We start from the raw sequence: 26,772 nt of genomic DNA on the forward strand, positions 1-26,772 counted from the left end.
TATGATCATACAGTAAAATTCACCCTTTTTAGTTCTGAATTTTGATGGATATATACAGTTGTGTAATCACCACCAAATACAAATTTAGAGTATTGTGTTATGCCTAAAAAAGTCCCTCATCATTCCCCTCTGGAGTCAGCCTTCTCCCCTTTGTCACTGTAGTTTTGGGTTTCTAGAATGTCACATAAATGAATTTATACACTGTGTCGCCTTTTGTGTTGACGTCTTTCAGTTAGCACAGTTTTTTTTTTTCTTTAAAACAAAAGAAACCCTTGGTGTTTGAGAATGATGCACATTTATGTATTCAGTAGTAGGTCCATTGCATTGCTCAGCACTATTCCGTCATATGGATTTACCACAGTCTGTTGATCCACTTACTGGGTAATAGACATGTAAGGTGTCTCCATGTTTGGCAGTTAAGACTAAGACTGTCTATAAATATTTGTATAGAAGTCTTTGTGTGGATATATGTTTTCATGTCTCTTGGGTAAATACCTAGAAGCAGGAAGGTTGGATCCTGCCAAACCTTTTCCAAAATATCTGTATCCTTTTGCCTTCAGACCAGCAACATAGGAGAATGTCTGCTCTGCAACTTCCTGCTTTTTTTTTTTTAACTTTAGCCATTCTAATAGGTGTGTAGTGGTATCTCATTGTGGTTTTAATTTGCATTTTCCTAATAATTAGTGACACTGGACATGGTTTCATGTCTGTCTCGGCCATTTGTATCTCCTTTTAAGTGAAATGTCTCTTTAAATTTTTTTGCCAATTTTTCGATTTGGTTGGTTGTTAATTGAGTTTTCAGAATTCTTTATATATTCTGGATACAAGCCCTTTTTCTGAGGTGTGTTTTGCAAATATTTTTTCCAGTTCTGCAGTCTGCCTTTTCACCTTCTTTTCAATGTCTTTCAAAGAGCAAATGTTTTTGATTTTGAAGTTCTGTTGGTCATTTTTTTCTTTTATGTTTCATGCTTTTTGTATCCCAAGAAATATATGCCAAATCCAAGGTCAGAAAGGTTTTCCTTGTGTTTTCTTCTAGAAGTTTTGCTGTTTTGGGGGTTTTGCATTTATGTCTATGATACATTTTGTGTTGATTTTTGTATATGGTGCAGGGTGAGGATCAATTCTATCTCCCCACCTTTTTCTTTGAGACTTTTCATATGTGTCTAATTGTACCATATGAAAATACCACTTGTTGAAGATTATACTTTTTCATTGAATTTTCTTGACACCTTTGTTGAAAATCTGTTAACCATATGTGTGCGGTCAGGTTTTTTCATCTATAGACCTTTTTCACCACTACCACACAGTCTTCATATCTGTAGTTTTATAGTAAATCGTAAAAGCAGATAGTATGTGTCCTTTAACATTATTCAAGATTTCTTTGGCTGTTTCACATTATTTGCTTTTCCACTTAAAGTTTAGAATCAGATTGTTAATTTCTACAATAACCTCCTGCTGACTGTAGATCACTTGGCATCCTAACTATACTGATTCTTCCAAAGCATGAACATAATATGTATCTCCAGTTTTTTTAGGTATTCTTTGACTCTGTTTTGAACGTTTCGTGACTTCAGCATACAAAGTTCGTGACTTTAAAGTATTCTTGTGTGTTTTTTGTGTGTGTTGTCTGTCCTCATCACCACCCCCACCGTTATAGCCATCATTTGCGTACGTAGCCAGACACTGGGCCCAGGCCAGTGGTCTTGTCCAGTGCCCCATAGTCTGGGTCTGTCTGCTGCTCCCTCTCCGTCCCCTCCCCCTTCTTCTTCTTCCGCCTCCTCCTGATTCTTCCTTTTTTGTCCTAAACTTTGGTCTGAGGGCTGTTTCTTGCTCTTCTCATCTAATTGTATATTGGCCAGGTGGCTTAAACTCTCTCTATACTCTGATCTGTAAAAAGGAGTTAGTATCTTCTATACACCCCCTGAAAAAAACTAGGGTAAGGATGTTTTCCTCAAAAAATTATTCCTCATGATGTAACACTTTGGGCATAAAATACCACCTCAGCGATAATGTGTCCTTCACATTCCATCGAACCGGGGGGCACAGCTGTAATGAGGAAGAATGCGTGGGGGGGATACTTTCAGATTGAGTATCTTCATCCCCAAGGACCTTTGACCTAATAGTTTCAACCCCCATTGAGGATCCTTGCTGGAATCAACCATTGCTTTAGGAGCTGAAACTGGTGATTTCCTAATTTTTTCGTCCCGTCTGCATTGTTTGGTCTGTAAGAAAAGAGCCTTACCTTCGCCTCTCCTTCCAATGCCACCCGCCTCACCAGTCCCCTTGTTCATGTATCAACATGGACTCAAGGACTTTCCACATATTGTAATCCATCGCTCTCCTTGTTCATTGAGACACTCGGGTGTCGCAGGTGTCCCACTGTGGCCAGGATAGCCTCTTCCAGCATCCTCCTCGTCCTGACTTGGTCCCATTGGTCCCAGGCTCCCTGTGTGTGCTCCTCCTGGGCGGCGCTGTGTCTGCTCACCTGACCAAGCTCCAGAACTCCATGCTTTCAACACAGCCCCCACTCTTTGTGAGTTGAGTGTTGCACTTGTTAATTCTCTGCAACATTTTGAATCTTTTCATCAATCTTTGGCCATATCCCTGCACTTTCTTATGTATATTCCAAGTGACTCCATCTCCTCCGAATCTTGGGGACCTTCGATTTCCTCAGGACTGTGGTGAAGGGAGATGAGATGGACGTGGAGCCCCAGTGGGGTGTGCTTCATACTTGCAGTGTTTTCTTACACACCTGCTCGACAGGTACATTGCTCTGCAAAATTTCTCTTGGGTACCCCCCAGATTGAGTCCCACTTCCCCATAGTAGGAGATTTTGAAAATAAACCTCAAGGCACTTAGAGCCTAAATCACTTTGGGTGCTTACGCAGTCGTAAGCAGACGAGCTATGGGTGATGTATTGTGATGTGTAGCCTTTGAGCCTGTATCTGCACACGATAGATGTATTTACTTATGTATAGGTAACTATTTCCTAAGAAATAATATCTTATAAATGAGATCATCCCTGTTTCTTTTATACAATAACCTCATATTCCCAAATATATTTTATTCTCCTTAAAGATTCATTAATTTTTTTAACCCTTGGTATGTGACATAGTTTTCTCCTCACTGACTCGTGTAACCAATATAAATAATACTGAGGGACAGCATCCATTTATGATTCATATAGAGGAATTTCATTTCATCCAGTAAAGAGTTTCAACTTTATAACTGTGATGGTTAAGAGTGTCCTTTATGGACAGAAGTCAATTAAAAAATGTGTAGCGCATTGATCCTCCTTCAAAGGCAAAATTTTATTAAGACTCAGTTACTCTTGTTTCTATTACAGTGCATTTACAGTTACTATATATCATGGGAGAACATTTGAAAAATCTGATTATTTTAAATTATCTGATTTTCTGAGTTTATGAAAATAAATATAAAATTTTCTGCTGTACTCTGACTTATGTTAGCAACAAATGAATTCTATCAAGAAGTTGTATACAAAGTACATATTCCTCATTATTACATAAAGTATAATTGTATACATAAAATTTGATTGTAATTTATTTTCATCCCTTATAACAAATGTGAATATGTGTTTAATTTATTATATTGAGTAAGCAGCAAATAGTTGTTATGATTAATGCAAGATCCAGATAGTCCCTTTTGGTATATTCATCCTATAAACATCTTCTTACAATTACTGCCACTGTAAAATGGAAAATGATTTTGTTTTTAAAATTAGATTTCTTTCCTTATAGTGTCTGCAATGATATGAAATACTAGCATTCAATTTAAATTTAAGATTCAGGTTTAATTTTGTTGCTAGTAGTTGTAAAGAGCTAATAGATGACATTAGTTTCTCAACTATACTATTTTTAATTTTGTATAGCTTCTTTTTACAAACATCCCTCGCTCTGTGGTCCTTTATATTGATAAAATAAGGGATCGCAATATTTTGGAAACTAAGTAAGTGAAAATTAACCGTACTTTGGATAAAGGATTCATGGGACTGAATTTATCTTTAAATGAGAAAGGGAACAAAAGACAGCCCTCAATTTCGCCATGGATTGTATTTCTGGGCAAGATGTACCAAGTTCAAATGATGTGAGTGAATATTTATTTTTCCAAGAACCTCAGTGTTAACAATAGTACCCGATTCAGCCGTTTTGTTGTATCTTATGCTTAAGCACATATTTAATTAACAAGACGTGAAATACTCTGCAAAGTACAGCAGTGACTTTTGCCTTCTGATGTTTTTCACGTGGGGCACTGTCTTCTTACCTTCATTTTACACCATTGCTCTATCTTCATTATCATGTCTTGCTTGTAATCCCCATCCTAAAAGGGTTCAGTAATTTCATATGATGGGAAACCACATAAGTGAAGAAATCAAAGCAAGGGTGAAAAAAACTGTCTTGTGTCTATTTCACAAATCTAAAGAGAAAGAACGATTTCACAAGGATCATAGAATTTGGAAGGAGTTTTCCAAGGAGGTTGTTATTGTTTTAAATCAGAATAGTACATTACTTGGTTTACAAGGAAAGATCGTTTGACTTGCCCTGAGAATTAGCTGCCCCTTCACCGTCCCCTCCTTGATCAATTCCCAATCCATACCTGCAACTCTTTTTGCTTTTCGTTTGTTCTTGAATGTTTGAGATTCATTGTTCTATCCGTAGTGTTCCAAAATCTCACAAGTATGAGTCTGGGTCGTGCTTGACCCACAGTGGACCCTTTCATTTTGTATATGCGTGACACTTTAGAAAAATTATCTTACATCTTTTAATTAATTAATTTTTATTTAAAATTTTTGACAGCTTCATTGAGATCTAAGTTGTATGCCATAAAATTCATCTATTTAATGTGAACAATTTAAGGGTTTTAACTATACACATAGAGTTGTTTAACCATTACCATGATCAATTTTAGAATACTGTCATCATCCTCAAAGGAAACCTGTACGCAATAGCAGTCACTCCCCATTTCCCCCCAAACCTCCAGCCCTTGGCAATCACAAGTCTAACTTTCTGCTTTTGTAGGTTTGCCTATCCTGGACGTTTTCTAGAAATAGAATTATGCAAAATATGATCATCTGTGACTGGCTTGTCAATTTCTGCAAAGCAGCCAGTTGGAATTTTGATAGGGATTGGGTTGAATCTGTACCTCAATTTAGAGAGTATAGCCATGTTAACAATATTAAGTCTTCTAATCCATGAACATGGGATATCTTTCTATTAATTTAGGTGCTCTTTTATTTCTTTTAACACTACCTTCTAGTTTTCGAGGACCAAGTTAAATTTATTCTTAAGTATTTTTTCGGTGCTTTTGTAAATGGAATTTTTTCTCTCTCTCTGTGTGTGTTCTTGTTCTACTTTTGGAGGATTTCATTGGTTTTTTATCCTAATGCTTCTATTAAAATGTTTATTTTTGCTAATACAGCTGAAATATTCCAGAATCATTACTTTGTCTTTGTTCCTTTTTATAACATTATGTTCTTGTTTTATGGATATAATCACCTATCTACCTGAGGAAAATAATGATAGTTCTTTGAATTTTCTTATATTTTCTAAATTTTCTTTCATTCCTCTGGCTTCTGTTTTTGTTTGTTCAGGTCTCCTTTATTAATGCTTGGTTGACTTTTCTCACAGAGCTTGGAGGCTGGTGGGCTTCAGTGCATGGCAAACCACTGTGGGCTGGGCTCTCACGCTGTCAGGATCTCCATGGGAAGTTAGTGGGTATGCTCTTGTGCTGGTCAGTTTCTCCAAAGAGGGTTCTTCCAGTCTCCTGTTCCAGTTTGCTATGGGGCTAAGCCTGGTAGAGGGGCTGAGCCTTGCTGCTTTGCTGGGAGCTGAGCCAAGCAGAGTGGGGAGTTTACAGTGATTCGCCTGTTTTTTCTTTTATTTAATTTATTTATTTTTGGCTGCGTTGGGTCTTTGTTGCTGCGTGCGGGCTTTCTCTAGTTGCGGCGAGCGGGGGCTACTCTTCGTTGTGGTGCGCGGGCTTCTCATTGCTGTAGCTTCTCTTGTTGTGGAGCATGGGCTCTAGGCACGTGGGCTTCAGTAGTTGTGGCTCACGGGCTCAGTAGGTGTGGTTCACAGGCTCTAGAGCACAGAGACAGTCATTGTGGTGCATGGGCCTAGTTGCTCTGTCGCATGTGGGATCCTCCCAGACGAGGGCTCAAACCCATGTCCCCTGCATTGGCTGGCAGATTTCCAACCACTGCGCCACCAGGGAAGCCCCCAGTTTTTGGCTTCTTATCATTGGATAGTCTCAGCCAGGTGGCTCCTGCCACGCTGTCTCTTTTGCTTTGTCCAGAGGATAAACACGTGGTTGCCTGCCGGGAGTGAGCAGGGTTCCCTTGGTGGATGTGCTGGGGTGGGCATATTGGCCATGTTTTAAAGACATCAGTGCTTTGGGTTTCCACCTGACATGCAGCCTCGCTTTCTGAGTACCTGGCACCTCCAGTTTCCGAGCCTTCCTAGGGTTCTCTGCCCAGAATCAACAGGATTCCTAATAGATATTCACTCCCTTCCTGCCTCCAGGGCAGCCGGTAACCATTCCTGCATCAACTTGTCAGCTTCCAGAATTCTCTTGTCTGTAGTTGTGTCTCTTCTTATTCTCTTGGTCTTTGTGAGTTTTTTTTTTTAAACATCTTTATTGGAGTATAATTGCTTTACAACGGTGTGTTAGTTTCTGCTGTATAACAAAGTGAATCAGCTATATATATACATATATCCCCATATCCCCTCCATCTTGTGTCTCCCTCCCACCCTCCCTATCTTACCCCTCTAGGTGGTCACAAAGCACCGAGCCGATCTTCCTGTGCTATGCGGCTGCTTCCCACTAGCTATCTGGTTTGTGAGTTATAAAAACTTTTTTTATTGTCACTTTAATGTGAGGAGACAGATGAGTTTGTGTTTTCATTGTTTTAAATTTGTTATGTGGAAGCCCCCAACGTATATTTTCACAAACATCATCTCTACAGAGACTTTGGAGGATGCTTTGGGGCAGTTAGTGACATTTTGGGATATTCTTTGTGTTATCTTTTTGGACCCCCTATTTTTCTCTCTTAAATTTCCTTGTAACAAACAGAAGCTGTAAATGTTTCACCATTGGCTTTCCCTCTTGAAAACAGAAAGCCTTTGTGTTCTCGAGGGCTTTCTCCTCATCTATCCAAGAACTTATCCGTACGGGGATTTATTTCATGTCACGCCTGCCTTTGAAACAGAGCGCTCGGCTCTCAGTTACATTCCCTTTTCCAAATCCTCGTCCTCATAATGTTGCTGTACAGTATTGATTCTTCGGCTGGAATGCTCCCCGATATGAAAGTCATCCAGAATCCACCAAGTCCTCCATCTTCCTGTGTTTACTACAATTCTTGCCCAGTGTCATTTAGCAGTATCATTGGAGGATTACTTTTTCTTTAATTTTTCATGGTGATGAAGTAGGTTTGTTTTCATTGATATATTTGAAGTGAAACATATAAATGAGAATTCCTCTTCAAAGCACTTGCCTTCGTGAAACACGTTTAAAATTTTTAACATCTCATCACTGGCCACCAAGAAGTGTAATCCCCGATTCAAATAATAGATTCTCCTCTGATTCAAGCCTGGTGCCCACCCTCCATACTCCATGCTCCTGGGGCTCTCTCCGTATCTCCAGTAGCTTCTGTGGTTTGGAGCTGCCCCCAAATCCCTTGGCGTTCAGAACACTTGGAAGAGAGTTAAATTTTCTGCCTGTGCCAAGTGCCCCATGCACAATGTGAGCTCCGTGGTCATATGAAACATTCTGGACTGGTTGATGGAATTACCAAGAGCAATTTCATACTTTATTGTTCAAGCCACATAACTCAGTCCTGATGTTAGGAAGCACCCCTTCACAACTCAGCCCTGTGAGTTCAAATCCTTGGGAGTTTCCCTTCTAATTCATGTACTCAGTCTTGGACCTTAGACTAGCCAAAGATGACAAAGATACCATTGAAAAGAACTCATCCTAAGTTCCCATTCTCCAAAATCTGTTCTTTCTTAAAAACCTTTTGTCTCTATATCCTGTAGGGACTTGGTGCATTCACTGGCCTGCCACTCACTGTCCCCTGCTCCACCACCAGTGCTCCATTCTACCTATCCTCCTTCCTACCTGTCCTCTGTCTTACCTGTCCTCCTGCCTACCTGTCCTCCATCCTGTCTGTCCTCCATTCTACCTGTCCACCTGCCTAGAGCACTGGGGTGCCAGATTTAAAACTGGGGCATTGAGGGTAGTTCTAGGAGGGAGGGCTCAGAGGCAAGTTCAGTCCAGGGCTTGAGCAGCAGTGACCTAGTCCTCGTGGACGGGGGAGCCCCATGAAAGAGATTTTTGAGGATAAGGGAGTAGGAAATAGGGACTCACAGGCAGTGGGAGAAAGAGGAGATCTCATCTGTTTCTCTCACAACTACCTTTTAAAATACTAATATAGGGACTTCCCTGGTGGCGCAGTGGTTAAGAATCCACCTGCCAATGCAGGGGACACAGGTTCGAACCCTGGTCCGGGAAGATCCCACATGTCACGGAGCAACTAAACCCATGCGCCACAACTACTGAGCCTGTGCTCTAGAGCCCACGAGCCACAACTACTGAGCCCACATGTCACAACTACTGAAGCGTGCGCCTAGAGCCCATTCGCTGCAACAAGAGAAGCCCCCACTCGCCACAACTAGAGGAAGCCCGCATGCAGCAACAAAGACCCTATGCAGCCCAAAATCAATCAATCAATAAAAATTTATATAAAAAAGAAAATACTAGTATATTTTCCATTATAAAAGTAATCTGGGCTCCTCCTCCCATCCCACGACTGTCTGTTGTCTTTTCTTCTAATTGTTTCTTCTTTTTTATTTTTTTCCTATGCTATATTTATAGTCTTTGTTTTGCTGAGAAGTATATGTACCATAATTATGTCTGATTTTCATCGTTGAACATTTTCTTATGTTATTAAAATAGTTCATATTTTCATGATTAGTATTTGATGGTTGCATAATATTTCATCAGAAAACTATGGTGTGGTTATATGATTTAGCAAATAAAAATCAACTTCAGGTAAACAACAGATCATTTTCTTAGTATATGAATGTCTGATGTGAAATTTCCAATGCAGAATTTGGGACATACTTATTTGAGATTCAAATTGAACTGGGCATCCTGTATTTTATCTTGCAATCTTATAAAATCTCACATTACTTATACAGTTCCTAGCTATTGAACACTGAGATGTTTTCAGTGATGCAATGGACATCTTTGGGCATAAAATTTCTAATTCTGAATTACTTCCTTAGGCGGCTTGTTAGAAGTAGAATTACCCTGAGGAGATGAGTATTTTTTTCCCAAGACTTTTCAAACCTATTGCCAAATCACTTTTTAAAAAGGTTATAGCAATTTACACTCCCACCAGTGGCGTCTAAGAGTGCTTGTCCCCTGCGCCCTTGCTACATTATCATCACTTAAATACTCCTCTGCTGTTTTGTCAGGCAAATCATGATATACCGTTTTCATCTTTGATTACTAATGAAGTTCACATTTTTTGTTTATGAGGCTTTCTTTTCATGACCTGATTTTTAAAATTTCTGCTACTGCCTCCTGATTTCTCTGTCCCTATTTTGCATTGCTTTGAAGTCATAAGGAATATGTCTTATTTTTATTTATTTACTTATTTTTACTCAGCCACTGAGGCTGGAACCCCGTCCCCAGGCTCAGGTTCCAGGAGGAATTCTGCACAATCACCACCAGCCTACCTGCCAGCCCACCCACTGTCTGACATGAAAGCTTCCTAGGACTTCTAAATGCATTTCCAATGAATCAATGACAAAGCATAGAAGAGTAATTTTATTCTGAGCCTGCAGAATAAGTTTCTTTTCACAGCTCTCCCCCATTTCTGTTTCTAGTGTACGATTGGTTTCAAATACAGCTTCCATAAATACCTGCTTTTAATCTACCGGTAAAAACCCACCACTCTGCTCTAGAGGGTTCCGCTGAGTTCACGTGGGCAGTCATGCTCCATAGCATCCGCTATGCTTCTTCTCTAAAGACACTGGCCCCCATGGATGGGACTCCATTCCAAAGGAAAGGGGGAGCCTTTCTGTGAAATTTGACAGGCATATTACCTCTTTCCTAGTGGGGTCTAAAGCTTCAGCTTAGAAAAGGGCTGAAATAGCAAGATTTGCTTCCTCTAAGAAAGATTGAACAGTACAAATTGCTTCTGGAACATTTCCTTAAGTTAAGAGCACATTTGCACCTGCTGGCCTTTTTTTTTTTTTTTTTTTTGCAGCGCATGGGCCTCTCACTGCTGTGGCCTCTCCCGTTGCGGAGCACAGGCTCTGGACGCACAGGCTCAGCAGCCATGGCTCACGGGCCCAGCCACTCCGCGGCACGTGGGATCTTCCCGGACCGGGGCACGAACCCGTGTCCCCTGCATCGGCAGGCAGACTCTCAACCACTGCGCCACCAGGGAAGCCCCCTGGGCCTTTTGACCTCTAACTCATGGCGATGACCTGCCTCTGTCCCTTTCTCTGGGCTACTCCAGTTAGTCCCCATTACAGTTAAATAGGAGGCCATTTGGTTGCCCTCTCTGTGATGTTCTCATCCAGAGAGAAGGCTTCCCGACCGGCCATTTAATTATTCCCAGGACTTGCTTTATGGCAATGGCTCCGTTCTCTTCAGTTTTTCACGTTATGCATCATGTCAGCTCCCCTAGCCTTTGCCGTGCATGAATTTTCAGCATTACATGGCACCCTGCTCCCTAAATTGAGTATGTCCACGTCACCTGTTCGAGTATCTGGCCAGACTCCTGATGCTCTAGTGTTTTTTCCATTAATGTTACTCAGTGTGCATGTCCTTTGCGTTTTCAAGGCTGCTCTGGGGTCTTCTTTCCACTTTCAACTTGATATCTTAAGCACAGTACATATGTCTGTTGCTCTGAATTATACATAGCCAGCTTTGTGATTTCAATGATTCTAATTTGTAAGTCCCTATTCTTTAACTCTTTTGACCTGCAGAGAATTAATCTGAGCCCCTGTTAGGTGAACCTTGACTGATACAGGCCTTTTCTTGCCCTAGAAAATCTCCCTGTCTAGTAGGGTGGAGACCAGGTCACAGCCACCTCGGTCAGGGTAGAAATTGAGACACTGTCTATGGCCGCCTTTTCGTTTCCTCATCCTCTTCCCAGCTTTCTCTGATGACCACAGAAGTGCATGAAGTCTCTACTTCAGGTTGGCCATTGTCATTGACCTCAGATTTCTCAGAAAAAGAATTAAAATGCCTATCTGGATAAGAGGAAAATTAGCTCAGCTACTAAGCACCCACTTTGTAACTGGTGTGCTGGGTTCACAGCCGGTTTTCCATATTCTTATCAAGAGGAGAACACCACTCAGCCTCAGTTTTACTGCCTATAAAATGGGACGAGATGAGAATCTGTTGTGTGATTGAATGAGGCTATGGTTCTAATGGCCTCAGCACAGTGCCTGACATATTGCAATTGGTCAACGTGTAAAATTATGAAGACTGTTATCCCAAAGGTGGCATCTCATCAGGAGTAAAGAAGATACAAAGGCGGCTTCTCTTGAGCTCAACGGAATGCCAAATATTTACATATTTCAAAAGTGTATACTCATATGGGCTTCCCTGGTGGCGCAGTGGTTGAGAGTCCGCCTGCCGATGCAGGGGACACGGGTTCGTGCCCCAGTCTGGGAAGATCCCACATGCCGCAGAGTGGCTAGGCCCATGAGCCATGGCCGCTGAGCCTGCACATCCGGAGCCTGTGCTCCACAACGGGAGAGGCCACAACAGTGAGAGGCCCGTGTACTGCAAAAAAACCCAAAAAAACCAAAACAAACAAACAAAAAAAAGTGTATACTCATAAATAGACATTTTACCATTTTACGAATCATTCCTCCAAAGGAAAACAAACATTAGTTAGCTCTTTCCCTGAACACCAACTTGAAATCTAAATTTCAGCAATTATCATCATTCATAAATAGCTTACATTTCCTGGCAAATGGAAGATACCTTATTATCATTATTTTATTTGTTCAACTTACATAATGCATCCTCTGAGGACCCATTTGGAAGCATATATGTTTATTATAGATATAAAATGGATCCGAAAAAGTTTTGGACTTTAACATTTCACTGTAGAGCATGCATTTGAAATGAATACGAGAGATATTTAGGCATTCAAATACAGTGCTTGTAAAACAGTTAGTAAAAGAATGCAATTTGTGAACTCATTTAATAAGGCAAAATTAAGGACATGTCTCAAAGTATATCTCATCCTATAATTTTACCAGACTTGTGCTGGTTTAATGGGAGAAAATATATGTCCTCTGTTTCTTGAAATATCATTACTTTAGGGGAAAACATTTAAAAGCAAAGAAGTCTTTTAGGAAATTGTTAGCCATGAACCCAGAAGTGATACATTGCAGTTAATGGCAATGGGACTGCTTAACCCCCTGCTTCCCCGCTAGAGCAAATCCCCTTAGTGTGTCTGTGCACACACACACACACACACACACACACGTGCACAGCCCTGCACGTGCAAACACGTCCACATGCACAGCCACTCGCATGCTGGGCACTTCTGTTGCTCAGTGCTCGGGTCCCTCAGTGGCTCCATGTCTTGATTTTGTTTGGTGGTTTCTTTTTTTCCCTTCTTTTCCTTTCCTGCCAGCTCTGTCTGGTATGAGAAATTCCCCGTCTCTCCCACTTTACATTCTGATGAGGCTGCATTCCTCCTCACATGCTTCTGGTGGAGGAGAAGTGAGCCATAACTCATTGTGGAGTCGGTGGTTATGGCCTCCAAATTGGCCAAGGGGGGGATAGAGGCAGATTTTGAGAAATAAAAGTCTTCTCTCTGCCACAGCCCGGGAGCAGGGGCTGCACACACTTTGCCTGATAACAGGGGCAGCAACTTTCCAGGGAACACAGCGCACAGTGGTGGCGGTTTCGAGCCTGACTTTCATTGCACATATTTAATGCGAGAATATTTCAAGCTTGTTTTTTCCAGACTGGACAGTTATGTATCAGGAAACATTTAATGTAGTTAGAAGGAAATGTAGCAAAAGAAAAGATGGTGAGGCTGGAGTGACCGCTCACTTAGCTGGGCAGCCTGGCACATGGCTTCTCCCTGATGGGCTTTGATCCCAGACTCTGAGTTTACATCAATTTCTCCCATGAGTGTTGTGGTCTCCTCATCTCATTGTATCTTTTGATTTGTTTACAGGGAAACTTCGTGGCCTGTATGACAGCTATTTTACGACAAATGGAAGATTATCATTATGCCCATTTGATCAAGACTTTTGGGAAAATGAGGACCGACGTGGTGGTGAGTGTAACTTTGACTTTCTATAACTGTGTTTTGAGGCCAGCATTTTAGCAGTAACTTTGACTTTCTATAACTGTGTTTTGAGGCCAGCATTTTAGGCAAAACGCTGATGTAAGTATTTCCATTTTCAATATGATTTTGGACTTGCCTCCACTTGATTTCAGAAGCCACCAGGGATGGTCTAACTAAAGGCGTGTTTGTAAGAAGATAAGGGTCAAGATCCAGACTCTCTCCTTGTGCTGACCTGGGGAGTGATTCAGGGTGTCAGCCAAGAAAAATCCCTTTTTTCTTTTCTCTCCCATGCTTTGTGGTCACGGAAAATTTGGAGATGTTACCCATGGAGAGTCTGTCATTAACTGCTGTTCATTTACTGATTGGCTTTCAATAGCAGAAGCCAGGGAGCACTGTCAGCCTTAAATTGTGCTCCGTTATTAATTAGCTCTAGTCACGGAAGCTCATTAGCATTTCTCGAAATAATTCTCTAGTCATCCTCAGTGAGACTATGGTACAACTTAATTAGGAGACATACAGAGGGGAACTTAGGAGCTCTGTCCGTAACAAGCGGACATCGCAGGGCCATACAGCAGATGTCCTCTGCAAAGCCGCAGCCAATGTGTCTGCAGAGTTTCTGAGTAGATGTCCACCTCGGCTCTCCTGTCTGAGAATGCAGACTCCATTTCTGAGGCCCCTAGATTCCTATAGACTGCAGCAAGTTCTACTAGCGTTTCCAGAACAAGGTTGGTTGCACTTTACATCAATCTTATTAAGGGATAGAGACAATGCATTTAAGGCTTTTTTCCAAAGGATTAATTCTAATAAAAAAAACTACCTTATTAGCTGTTGCTGCTATATGTGTGTGCATATGTCTATTTAAATTTTATATATATATAATATTTAATATAATAAATAATAATAAATATATGTATTTAAATTTCTAAAGATACAAAAATGGATTTATACCTTAAAATCATAGCAATTTTCCTTAAATAAAAGTCAAGGAGCAAGAATGTGTATGTGTTTGTGTGTCTCTGTGTTTAGTTTTCTTTAAAAATCTTAACGAGCAGTTTAATGTAGAACTGTACTCATGCGTGTAACATATAGCACATGTGATTATGTCCTGTGATTCTTCAGCAGTCATGGCATAGTGAAATCAGATTTGCCGTGTGAAACATTTCATGCCTCATGTTTGATCAGGGGAAGGATACTTGTAGCTGAACCTTTATGAACAATTTCCTAGACAACACTTCAGGCTGAATAATAAACTTTTCAGAATGAGAAGCATTACCTGTGCTGAAAACTTAGGACTCCATTTAATTATCTGCCCTTTATCAGAATAGTCACATGATCAAAATCATACGATTCATGCAAACTGTTAAAAATATTTAATCTGGGGCTTCCCTGGTGGCGCAGTGGTTGAGAGTCCGCCTGCCGTTGCAGGGGACACGGGTTCGTGCCCCGGTCCGGGAAGATCCCACATGCCACGGAGCGGCTGGGTCCGTGAGCCATGGCCGCTGAGCCTGCGCGTCCGGAGCCTGTGCTCCACAACGGGAGAGGCCACAGCAGTGAGAGGCCCGTGCACCACAAAAAAAAAAAAAAAAAAAAAAAATTAATCTGAATTATTCAGTGTTGCTGTGGATAGGGAAGCTTCAATGTATTGTGAAAAGCAATTATACAAAATAGTGTTTAAAAATGACTGTAATTTGCTGAATTCCAAGTGTGTACCCTCTCTCCTTGCACAGAGTAGATCATCAGATACTTGTTGCAAGTTGTGGTCCTGATATCCCAAGGGATTTTGGTTCCTTAGACACAGTAGTTCAGAACAGTAATTATTTGCAGGCAATTTGATTTCCATTATAAAATGGCACTTGTGGTTTGGATATCATGAATTCATACTGCAAGGATTGTAAACCTTTTTTATTGTTGTTAATCTGTCAGAACTTTGTAAAATGTGTTCCTATCTATTAACTATACATAGAGAGTATTTGACTATTTTTCTACTTGGACAAATGCTCACAAAAATGAAAGGTCATTTTGTGTTAAATAATTGGAAGTTAATTAGTAATGCAGTGTACGAATAGCCTAGACCATTTTCTCAAGACTACTTCCTTGTAAGAAGTGCTGCTTCAGGTTTTCAAATTTAGCTCTTTTTTGGTTGGATGAGTCATTCCCAGACAAAATCTCAGTTATGATCAACACCAAAGTCACAGGCCTCAGAACTGGTACTTTTACAGTCTCTCAAATGACCCTTTGGACCCCAAGACAGTGAAAGGATGGAGCACAGCGTGGAACGGAAAGACTAATCCGGGAAAGGAAAAGGGTGGACACGTTTGGCTCAAAACTCTCTCATAACGGAGACAATCCCTTTAGGATGGTGAGCCATGTGGGGTCTTTAAGTTCTTCTGCAGTGGAGATGCTGGCCTGAAGACGGGGCTGCTAGCTGTCTTGTGTCCAGTTACTGAAGCAGGACCACAGGTGGAGAACGTACCCAGGGTCCATAGTAAGATCAGAGGTGATGAGGAGTACTCTGGACCTTCCAGGGGAGCCTGTGCTCTTGACACTTGTCCCGAATTCCCACTACGTGGCCATAAAGGAATGTTTGTGGAGCAACTGAGTGAATAATGACGTATCCAAGAACAGTGCTGGTGGAAGTAACGCTTGTTGGTTACAGGTTGAGTGAATGCAGGAGACAGGACAGCGAAGGTTGAGAGAACCAGGCTGTGGGGTCCCTCTCATCTCCAAGGAGGACCCAGGGGCAGCCACAGGCTCCCGTGCATCCCTGCCTCTTTCTGTGGCCTCTCCCAGTCCTGTCCAACTGTAGGTTATGTAGGGAAGCCCGGTCAGGCAGAGCTCTGAGCTCTCAGCGTCCTCTTCCTGGATTCCCCTCCTGCCTCCATTCAGCTTCCATCCCAACCCGTTCTGGGAACCCCTACCCGGCACCTGCCTTGACCTCACCTGGTGGCTATCGCCCACTGCCCCTTCCCTTGTACCTTGTCCATCCCAGATAACCATCAGCCTGTGCTGGGGTGGCCCAGAGTGACTTCTCACAAATGGAAAGTGGTGAGGGTGCTCACGGGGATTATGAAAGCAAGAATATCTGCCAGGTGACTGTCCTTGCCTAGGAAACATTCTGCTATTGGGCAGGCCTGGTCTTAAAGAGCCTTGATTTCCATGTGAAATGGCCACCGAAGGGTGATTCACAAGCTTGTGTAGAGAATGTCATGAGTAGCAGGACGAGCCTTGCTCTGAGCATCCGTTTCTTTATTTCTTGTGACCGTTCCTCGTAGATGAAGCTTTATTGAAGACTGTCTCCACTGGATGATGAGTTTGGGGGTGCAGAATCCTTTTATAGTGAATTCACTCAGTAGCTATTGATTGGAGACTGACTTTGTGTTGACAGTTGGAGGAAGTGACAGCAGGCAATGCAGATGGGTCTTGCTCTTGTGGCCCCCAGTCTAGTGGAGGATATCACAGGTAATCAGGGAGTCCTTCAGATAACCCAGGTTATCCATGCTTCAAAAGAATGAGCCCTGTAAAGCAGCCAGGCTGGACTGAGTCGGGTGGTCAGGAAGCCTTCTTTGCAAAGGAGAGGACTGTGGAATATCGAGGAATAGAAGAAAGGGCACTGTGGGTGGTAGAGCAGCAAGAGTCCCGGGATTGAGGTGCAGCCGGAGAGGTGCTGGGGCGTCAGAGTGCACGGGACCCCACTGGTCATGCTAAGAGGCTTTGTGCTTTTCTGCTTGTTTGGTTTCCATTTCTGTATCATTTATTTACTGTGTATCCCTTAATTATTTTAAAATTATTTTTAAAGCATTTATTTCTTGAGTAAACTTTTTATTTTGAGAAAATTGTAGAGTCACATGCAGCTGGAAAAAATAATACAGAGCATCCCTGTATTCTTTACCCAGTTTCTCCCAATGGTGGCATCTTGCAAAACTATAGAACAATGTCAAAATCAGAATGTTGACGGTGATACAGTGCACTGATCTCGTGTTGATTCTCTCCATTTTGCTTGTACTCTTTGCTCTATTTATCTTGAAAAATTTCAAACATACAGAAAAGCTGAAAGAATAGTACAATGAAAAGCATTATTCCTGTCATGTGAATTCATCAGTTGCAGCACTTTGCCATACTTACCTCCCCTGTATCTCTACGTACCTCTTTCTATGTAGCCAAATCCCATAAGTATGTGAGAAACATGTAAGTGGTTCAGCAAATACCTCTCAAGGTTGAAGACAATAGTCAGTGGCCTTCATGACCTTCCAGAACATAACAATCATCTCTTCATACCGTCTGTATTCAAATTTCTCCTCAGTTCTCCCCAGTCTTTGTTGTATTTCATTATAGGCTTTCTCAAATCTGCATCTAGTCCGGATTCACACATTGTATTTGGTTATCTCTCATTAATCTCTTCTTTTTTCTAGAATAAGTTCATCACCTTGTTTTTCCTTCCCATTCATGGCATTGCTTTTTAAAATTCTGTTTCATTCTTATTTATTTTAGTTTTTTGAAGGGATAAAGTCATTAGCTTTGCAGACTTTTACCCATTCTGGAATTTTTGATTGCTGCCTTGTGTGCAGATTTGTTTCTGCAAATTCCTATTTCAAACTGGAAGCTTGATCTAAAATTCAAGTTCATCCTTTTGGCAAGCGGAATACAAGCTGGTGTTAAGCATTCCCTGGTGTGTCTGTTGGGAGTCTGGGGATGCCAGGTTGACCACTACTGATGATGCTGGGTTTGATCACTTGGTTAAAAGGGAGTAACTGCGGCTTCCCTGGTGGTGCAGTGGTTGAGAGTCCGCCTGCCGATGCAGGGGACGGGTTCGTGCCCCGGTCCAGGAAGATCCCACATGCTGTGGAGCAGCTGGGCCCGTGAGCCATGGCCGCTGAGCCTGCGCGTCCGGAGCCTGTGCTCCGCAACGGGAGAGGCCACAACAGTGAGAGGCCCGCGTACTGCAAAAAAAAAAAAAAAAAAAAAAAAAAGGGAGTAACTGCCAGATCTCTCTGTTGTGAAGATACATGCCCCTTAAAGATTATCATGTAATCTTTGGGTAATACTTTGGCATCTGCAGAAAATTGCAAAGGCCCTATCCTCTAGCAATCTTTCATCTGATAAGTTTAGCATATGTTGATGGTCCTTGTCTGAAACAGTTATTTCTTTGACTTAAGAGAACGGTGACTTCCTACTTCTGAGAATCAAGACTCTTTGGCTTTAATCTAGGAACACTGGGAAGCCCCTGAGGACATGGGTTCAGTGGGAGATTGGGGGAAGTGTTGGTGCCCTGATCAGATTTGTAATTTGAAAAGGTCACTCTGGGTGAAGTGTGGGGACCAAGAGAGACAAGAATGACCATAGGTAGATGGGCTAGGATTCCCCGCTGGTGGTCCAGGTGAAAAAGGATGATCAGTTATCCAAGTGGGTGGGGATAGAGATGGACAGAAGCAGATGGTTTTACAAGAAGATTTTGCCTGTGGAATACACTGATGGCTCTTGTTAGAGCTGTCCACTTATTATATGGAGCATCTTGTGAATAATCAAACTAAAAATGCAGCAGGGATGGATTGATTATAAAAAGATGAAATTTTCACAAAATATCTCATGTTAATCTTCCACCTCCCCTCTTTGACTTGGAGATAGCAGTTGTAATAGTCTGTTCAGCCTCATCAGCCGTTCTAGGCAAATGCAGTGGTGGGGACCACCACCATGGCTAGTAAATTATGCAGACTGACAGGGAAGCCTTGCAAAACCTCATCTCCGACAATCTGCAGCGTTTTGTTTGATCAGCAAAGTACCAACATTTAACAGCTGAGCCATACTAATGAAGTACGGGACTGTGTTTCCTAGAGGGGAAAAAAAAAAAAGGAATTGGGAAAATATGCTTCTCTTCTAGAATAATAAAAACCAGACCCTGTATCTCAATTATTAGGCTTTGAGGAGTGATCAGCAAGAAAGCCAGCAATTTCATGCAAATAGAGATGTGACTAAATTACGGCACTCAGCCAGCAGAGTAGGCAACCTGGTCATTAAAATGTGAAACTCTTGACAAAGTGGGGAAACTTAAGGAGTGAAGTATGAATTTCAGTAATTAAACTGGGGAGAGAAGCTGTTCCTTGTGTCAGGGGGCACCTAGAACACCCCTGCTCCCAAGCCCTGCTGGTCAGGGCTCCTGTGGGCAGAGTTTGGAGGACACGGAACTGACGTTTCCCTCTCGACTCTGCCCGGGATCCTAACCTCTCCTGCACTGGAGGCCTCTGTTGTATAAAGGGTGATCACGGTTGCTCCTTGAGTTTTTATTCATGGGAGGAGGCTCGACAAACCCCTCCCAAGGCAGAGATGACTCGCTGTAACCTGGCATTGCTGTTAACGGTTGCAGAGGAAGCATCTTTGAACATCGGCTTATCGCTGCTGTCAGATGGAACTGGTGTCTCTTTGCAAGAAATTCTTGGGTAGAACTTTGTGCTGGGAATTGCTTTCTTGGCTGCATAAATTCTGCTCACCACCTTGGTCTTCACAGCCATTGTACCTAATTATGAATCAGTAGATTAAATAAATGAGAAACATCCACTCTATCTGGCCATCTCTGACTATGACCCCATTTCCCACATGAATTCTCAGTTGCCTGTCCCCTTCCCACCCAGATCTTGAGGGAGCGTGCATCCCGGGCTACCGGGATGTGTGCTCTTCAGGATAACCGCTTGTTATGTTCAGGTTAGCTCAGAATAAGCACTACACTGTCAGAGTCAAGAAATTCTCCTCATTCTGACAGGCACAGAGTGGACCCACTAGGAAAGGGGAACCCTCTCCCGATGCCGGGAGCGGTCTGATTGGCCAGGAAGCAAGGTGGGGCGGCAGGGCACCACGCGTGAGATTCAGGGACCATCTATCCAGGAGACAACAGAGGCATAACTGAGGAGCTCGTGGATTTGAGGATGCCACATAAAAGAGTCTGGAGTGCGACCACATGCTCACATGGTTTACTGGGAGCTGAATAGGTGCAGATGGTCAGGAGTTCCTGTTTGAGCCTTTCAGCTGTTAAATTACATAAGAAAAAGGAAAGGATAATAATACCACATATTCAACCCAATGGGCCCTGTTCATAATGAAAAATCTTTGTAGAGTAAATATAAGACATAGTTACGACCTGCCTGTTATGTTTGTTTTAAAAGGTTTCTTTAAGCAGAAAGAGTGTGACTATGTATTTGTAACCTTCAGGGATTTACTCTTTGTGACTCTTAAATATGCCCAAGGAGTATCTTTTAATATGTCCTTGAAAAAGTTCTCCAGGACAGGAGGTGCTCAGGCAAACAGAAAGGCAGAAGTGTAAGACATACCTCCTGTGAAATACATCTTCATTACTTTTTCGTATGTTCTCATTCAGTTAAAAGAAAAAAAAAAAAAGAGTCCTTTATAATGTAATTATTCCAGGGGGCATTGGTTTTCACCTTTTTCTGGGTGGGTTTCAGTGTTCTCTTTTTTATTTCAGGATTTTCTGATGGAAACATTCATCATGTTTAAGAACCTCATTGGGAAGAATGTCTACCCTTTCGACTGGGTCATCATGAACATGATGCAGAATAAGTGAGTACAGGGGAAGGCTCTCCTTGACGAGGTGCCTGATTCATGTCTGGTGGGAATGGAGGTGTTGCCTGGATACCATGGGGGCTCCCACAATGTACAGGGTGCTCCCCCTTCTGTGATGCAAATGGTTCTTTGGAGAAATGGGCCTGGAAATTGGGTGCTTTGCTGATGCCAGCACAGGCTCTGGGGCTGAGAACTTGGGCTCTGCCCCCTGGAGAAAACAAACATGAGCGTGATCCGCCTTTCCCTTCACCTTTGTCAAGGGCATCAGTTTGCCATGTAATCTTAACCGTATGTGTTTGTTACCCAAAGCGATTCTCAGCTCTGTGGGAGTTTTTTGAAAAGTGTTTGCATTTCACATATTTCAGCTTAGAAAAATCATGAACATTTTCATCATACTTATTAAATATTAAACACGTACCTTGTTCATCTTCTTGTGAGGGCTGTTGGTTAATTTTCTAGCACTTGGGTTTTATAATTTCTGTAAGCGCCAACAAAGATCGTGGGGTTCTCAATCACATGTGGTTTCTAGAAGGAATTTCTGTTGACTTCTTTTTTCTGCTTCTTTCTTTTTGCAATTTTTATGGAGATAATTGTAGGTTCATAGTGCCGCGGTAAGAAGTAAGACAGGAGATCTTGTGTACAATTCACCCAGTTTTCCTTGACGATAACATTTTGTAAAACCGTAGCACCAAACTACAACCAGGGAACTGACATTGATACAATTTACCCATCTTCAGATTCTCCCAGCTTGACTTGTACTCATTAGTGTTTGTGTTTAGTTTCTTGCAGTTTTTTTCACACGCGTGTGTTCTCAAATCCACCCTCGCGGTGAAAACACTGAACATTGCCTTCACCACAGGGGTCCCTCTGGTTCCCCATTTGTGACCCACCCCCTTCCCTAAGCCCTGGCAACCACTCATTTGTTCTCCATTTCTAAAATTTTGTCATTTCAAAAATGTTATATAAATGGAATCATACAGGCTGTAACCTTTTGGGATGATTGACTTGTTTTCTTTCACTCTGCCTAATTCCCTGGAGACTCATTTAGGTTCTCGTATCAGTGGTTTGTTCCTTTTCATTGCTGAGTTCGTGTTCCCTAGTATGGATGTACCACAGGTGGTTTAACCATTTTTACTGTTGAAGGACGTCTAGACTATTTCCAGTTTGGGGCTGTTACAAATATATCTGCTGTGAACATTCCTGTACAGGTTTTTGTGTGAACTTCAGTCTTCATTTCTCTGGCACAACTGTCCTGGGATGCAAATGCTGGATTGCATGGTAATCATATGTTTAGTTTTGTAAGAAACTGCCAAACTCTGCCGTTCTCCATTCCCACGAGCCGTGTAAGAGAGATCCAGTTTCTCTGCATCCTCGTCAGCATTTGCTGTTGTCACCATTTTCCATTTTAGCCCTTCTGATGCATGTGTACGATGTCTCGTTCTGGTTTTCATTTACGTTTTCCCTGATGTCTTTGCCTCTTTTTAATGATTTGTCCACCCTGTGGATAAATTCATAGCAGCAAGGGCCTTTCCCTTTGCCTTTTGTGGGTGATGCTCCTTTGCAAGACAGCAGGGATGAAATCGGCCCTGTGTACCATAAGCTGCGGGTTCTGAGCAGGCCTCCGCTAGGGCTGAGCAGAAGTCAGTGTCGTCCATCTTAAGTTGTACGTCGCTGTGGCTGAAGCCTCTTTCCTCACATCAGACAACATCTGAGAATTAAGTGGAGAGGCTCGGGAGGGAGGAGCATCTCGCAGCTGGAGACATAAGCGTGGCTAGCGCTCACAGCAGGGGTCCTGGCCTTGGCCTCTTGCGTTTCCACCTGCTCTCTCTTGGGATCTGAATCCTCACCCGGAAAGTGAGGAACTTAAAGCACGAGGAGTTTCTCCCTTTTTCTCTGTCGGGATGAACTTCTGTGAGTGACGATTTAGAATGAGTCTGGAAAGCTGCCGTGTTCATGTTTTTAGTGGCCCGTCTTCAACAAACAACAAACAAAACCCGCTGTCCTGGATCTGCAGGAAGACTCGGGCTCTCCTTGCTCTGCTGGATGCTGTAGCTGAAAACGACAGACCCGTCCTTGACATCTAGCAATGAAATAACTCGGGCCCTCTGCATTTAACTAGACCCGGCAGATAGACTTGCCACGTCGGTAGTGAAACCACGACTCCGTTACTCCACTGAGTAGAGCTAAAGGCGGCCGCTCAGTCAGGCCACCGGGCGGCCCTGGGTGTGGTCGGAAGGTGTGCGTGTGGACGCGTGAACCCGCATGTGGACTTGACCTGTGCTGCATCTCCCCTGCAGAGTGGCCGTGTCCTGGCACCCAGGCTGTGCATTCCACACCCTGGGGACGAGGGCGGGAGAGGGCTGCTCCTGCAATGTCAGATGCCATCTGTCCTCAGAAGTTGTGTGACTTGGTGACCCCAGTCCCAGGGGTCCTACCGAGGTAAACCGTCACCGCATTGAGAATGATGCATCCACACTTTACTTTGATGCCTTTTTTTTTTTTTTTTTTGCGGTACGCGGGCCTCTCACTGTTGTGGCCTCTCCCGTTGCGGAGCACAGGCTCCGGATGCGCAGGCTCAGTGGTCATGGCTCACGGGCCCAGCCGCTCCGCGGCATGTGGGATCTTCCCGGACCGGGGCACGAACCCATGTCCCCTGCATTGGCAGGCGGACTCTCAACCACTGCGCCACCAGGGAAGCTCCTGATGCTATTTTGATGGTGATGGAGAGTCTGTTTTCAGTTATACCCTTACGGTTGCATCATAGCCTCTTCCTGCGACTGCGTCCTCTGCCTTCTCCTGCCAGCACTGAGGTATCTGATCATCACCCCAGACCTGCACGTGGGCGAAAGCCACATGCTCTGTGACTCAGAGCATGGAGCTCAGCCCTCAGAGTTTCCTTCTCCGGAGACCCTGCCCAGCTTCTCCCAGGATGTTCTGTAGTTCCCGGGGTGAGGATGTCGCTTGACCCATGCTTGCTGGAATTGTGAGTTCCCTGCACTCCAGAGCCGGCCTTATCCCTGCATTCCTCCTCACGTGCCACTCTGCGGGGTGCAGCCACATGACAGAGATGCAGGTGTGCCGTGGCATCTCCAACAACCCAAGCCTTTGCATCTCAGCCACAGGGAGGAGAGTTCTTTGTTCGTAGGGAAAGGCAGCTCTGCAAGGCAGAAGCCCCAGTTTGTTGTGTCCTCTTAAAGGCAGATGCTGGAGACTTCTGAGGATAAAGTCTTGTGTCAATGATGATGGAATTAGGGTCTGGAGCCGGAAGTGCATCCTATTATCTTGGGCAGTATGCTTGTAGGCTGCAGCCCTAAAAGACATCTCCATAAAGGAGGAAACACTCAGAATGTAAAATCCCTGTGGTTTCTTTTATGTTGTACATAAAATGTATGGAGCTGTCTCATCAAGAATTCTAGTACTCTGAGGCCAAGTCTTCCAGCTGACAGCGTTTCCTCCATCAGAATGTCCCAAAGAGGAGCTGTGTCTGTGTATGCCTCTGTGTGTGTGTGTGTGTGTGTGTGTGTGTGGTATGTGTGCATGCGCATGTAGATGGACGTTTGTGCATGTGTGTGGTTGTGTGTGCACGCACACGTGTGTATGTGTCTGTGTACGTGTGCGTGGGTTTGTTGATACCAAGTAAAGACCTTTTTTTTTTTTCTGCCACACCGCAGCTTGGGGGATTTTAGTTCCCCAGCCAGGGATTGAACCCAGGCCCTTGCAGTGAGAACGACGAGTCCTAACCACTGGACCACCAGGGAGTTCCCCAAAGACACTTTTATTTGCAGAGATTTTGACTCTGAGAAGCTGCAGCCAATCCGCCCTCCTCTCACAGCTGACACACTTTGCAGGCACAAGGTCCCCAGCCACAGGGAATAGCAGAAGAGCAGGCCATGAAGGAGGCAATTTAGACTCTGATCAAAGTTGGGGCTGTGAGAGACTTCCCTGGTGGCGCAGTAGTTAAGAACCTGCCTGCCAATTCAGGGGACACGGGTTCGATCCCTGGTCTGGGAAGATCCCACATGCCACAGAGCAGCTAAGCCCGTGCGCCACAACTACTGAGCCTGCACTCTAGAGCCCGCGAGCCACAACTACTGAGCCTGCGTTCTAGAGCCCGCGAGCCATGACTACTGAGCCTGCGCTCTAGAGCCCGCGTGCCACAGCTACTGAGCCCCCGTGCCTAGAGCCCGTGCTCCGCAACAAGAGAAGCCACCGCAATGAGAAGCCTGTGCACCGCAACGAAGAGTAGCCCCCGCTTGCCGCAACTAGAGAGAACCCATGCACAGCAACGAAGACCCAACGCAACCAAAAATAAATAAATAAGTCAATAAATTAAAAAAAAAAAAAAAAAAAAAAAACTTGGGGCTGTGATCATTGTAATTTTCTTTCTTACATCTTACTGCCTTAAAGCACTGCCCCCTCTGTTGAATAAACAATATTGGGTTTTAGAAGCTGAATCGGTTGGGTGGCTGAGGAAGATACTGCCTCCATGCAGCCAACTAGGTAACACTTAAAGCTATCTTAAGACATCTGGTTGGTGAGCCTTTAGTTTTCTTTAACATCCTTGTTTAAATGCCAGTTTCAGAGTGAAGAGTTTATCTCCTTTTTCATTTAACACACGCATTCTTTGTGATGTGTTGTGCGTTTTCATCTTCAGGCTAAGGGTGAGCTGAAACATATGCTTTCCACGTGCCAAGCACTTCTGGGGGGAGACTACAAGTCATCATGTCCTTAATACCCTCAGCAGCACTCTGAGACAGCTGCTGTTTTTATGCCCACTTTACAGATGGGAAAGTTGAGGCACAAAGGTTTCTTAAGTTGCCAAAAAACACACAGCTGGGAGGTTATAGGGCCAGTATTTAAAGAGCCCGTAGCCTAAAACCACCCTGCTACCTTGAGTATGCCTCCTGTTTCCCAAAGAGAGTATTTTGTTTTGTTTTTAATCCTTATGTCTTTAAAACACAACTTTTCTGCAAGATTTACTACTTACCTGAGTGAATTTTAAGCACAGAAGTCAAGATGTTCCTACTTAGCTTTTTGGAGCCATTAGAAGTATATGCTGTTACAGAGGATCGCATCCATTACTGAGCTTTATGGAGTCCTGCTGTGAACTTTTAGGACAGAATCTCACTAATATCTTAATAAAATAATTTCCCATAGAAATTACATAGATACCATATAGTACTGTTTCTTTGTCGTTGTCTGTTTGCCCCTTTTTATTCCTATGACTTACGAGCTTGATATCTTACATGCTGCCAGAGTTGTCTGTTTCTCCTCCACTCCTCCCGGCATGCATCAGAGGATGTTTCCTTGCCTCCTTGGGATAAGCAGTAATTCCCAGAAGTTTCCGGAGTCTGTATCTAAGTTTTAATGGCACAGCTGGACATGCTGTTTTACCACCTACAGCTCAGAAATTGACAAAATCAGCCTCTACGGCCCCTTAAATATTCGTGTGCTTGTTCAGCTTTGCCTCTGCAGATGGACTGTTCTTCAATTCGTGGGGCTTGGATGCTGTCTTTAGTTACATTTTACATTCGTTTTGGGGCAACAACTTGTAAATCAGGAATCAAATTTATAGGATATAATGAATATCCCAAAGGACAGTAGTCACTTGGTTGCTATATTCAAGATAGTAAGTGATTGGCAATAGTCTGATGTTATAACTCTGCTCTGGGATATACTAGTGTCAGACGGCAAGATGACATTTAAGATAAGCACAGTTCAGGTATAGTAGATGCGTGCTTGTGTGTTAGCATCCAGAAGTGCTATTTAATCTACCCAGAGGGAAGCAAATGCTGAGTTTCCATTTAAGATCTCAGGTGGCATTGGAAGCATAGACCTTCACTGTTGGC

General features: G+C 43.2%; 1 protein-coding gene across 11 annotated transcripts in view; it reads left to right on the plus strand.

Annotated features, from left to right (window-relative positions):
• DOCK1 (dedicator of cytokinesis 1) overlaps window positions 1-26,772 on the plus strand; it is a gene marked incomplete at both ends in the record, with an annotated part of 536,109 nt that overhangs the window by 316,391 nt on the left and 192,946 nt on the right. For all 11 annotated transcript variants that reach the window (XM_079700789.1, XM_079700792.1, XM_079700795.1 and 8 more), the window contains 2 exons: window positions 13,244-13,345; window positions 20,826-20,920. In XM_079700789.1, the coding sequence (XP_079556915.1) occupies window positions 13,244-13,345; window positions 20,826-20,920 (197 nt within the window). The remainder of the gene's footprint in view (window positions 1-13,243; window positions 13,346-20,825; window positions 20,921-26,772) is intronic.

The sequence above is a fragment of the Hyperoodon ampullatus genome, assembly GCF_949752795.1.
Source record: "Hyperoodon ampullatus genome assembly, chromosome: 1".
In the NCBI taxonomy this organism is placed as follows: Eukaryota; Metazoa; Chordata; class Mammalia; order Artiodactyla; family Ziphiidae; genus Hyperoodon; species Hyperoodon ampullatus.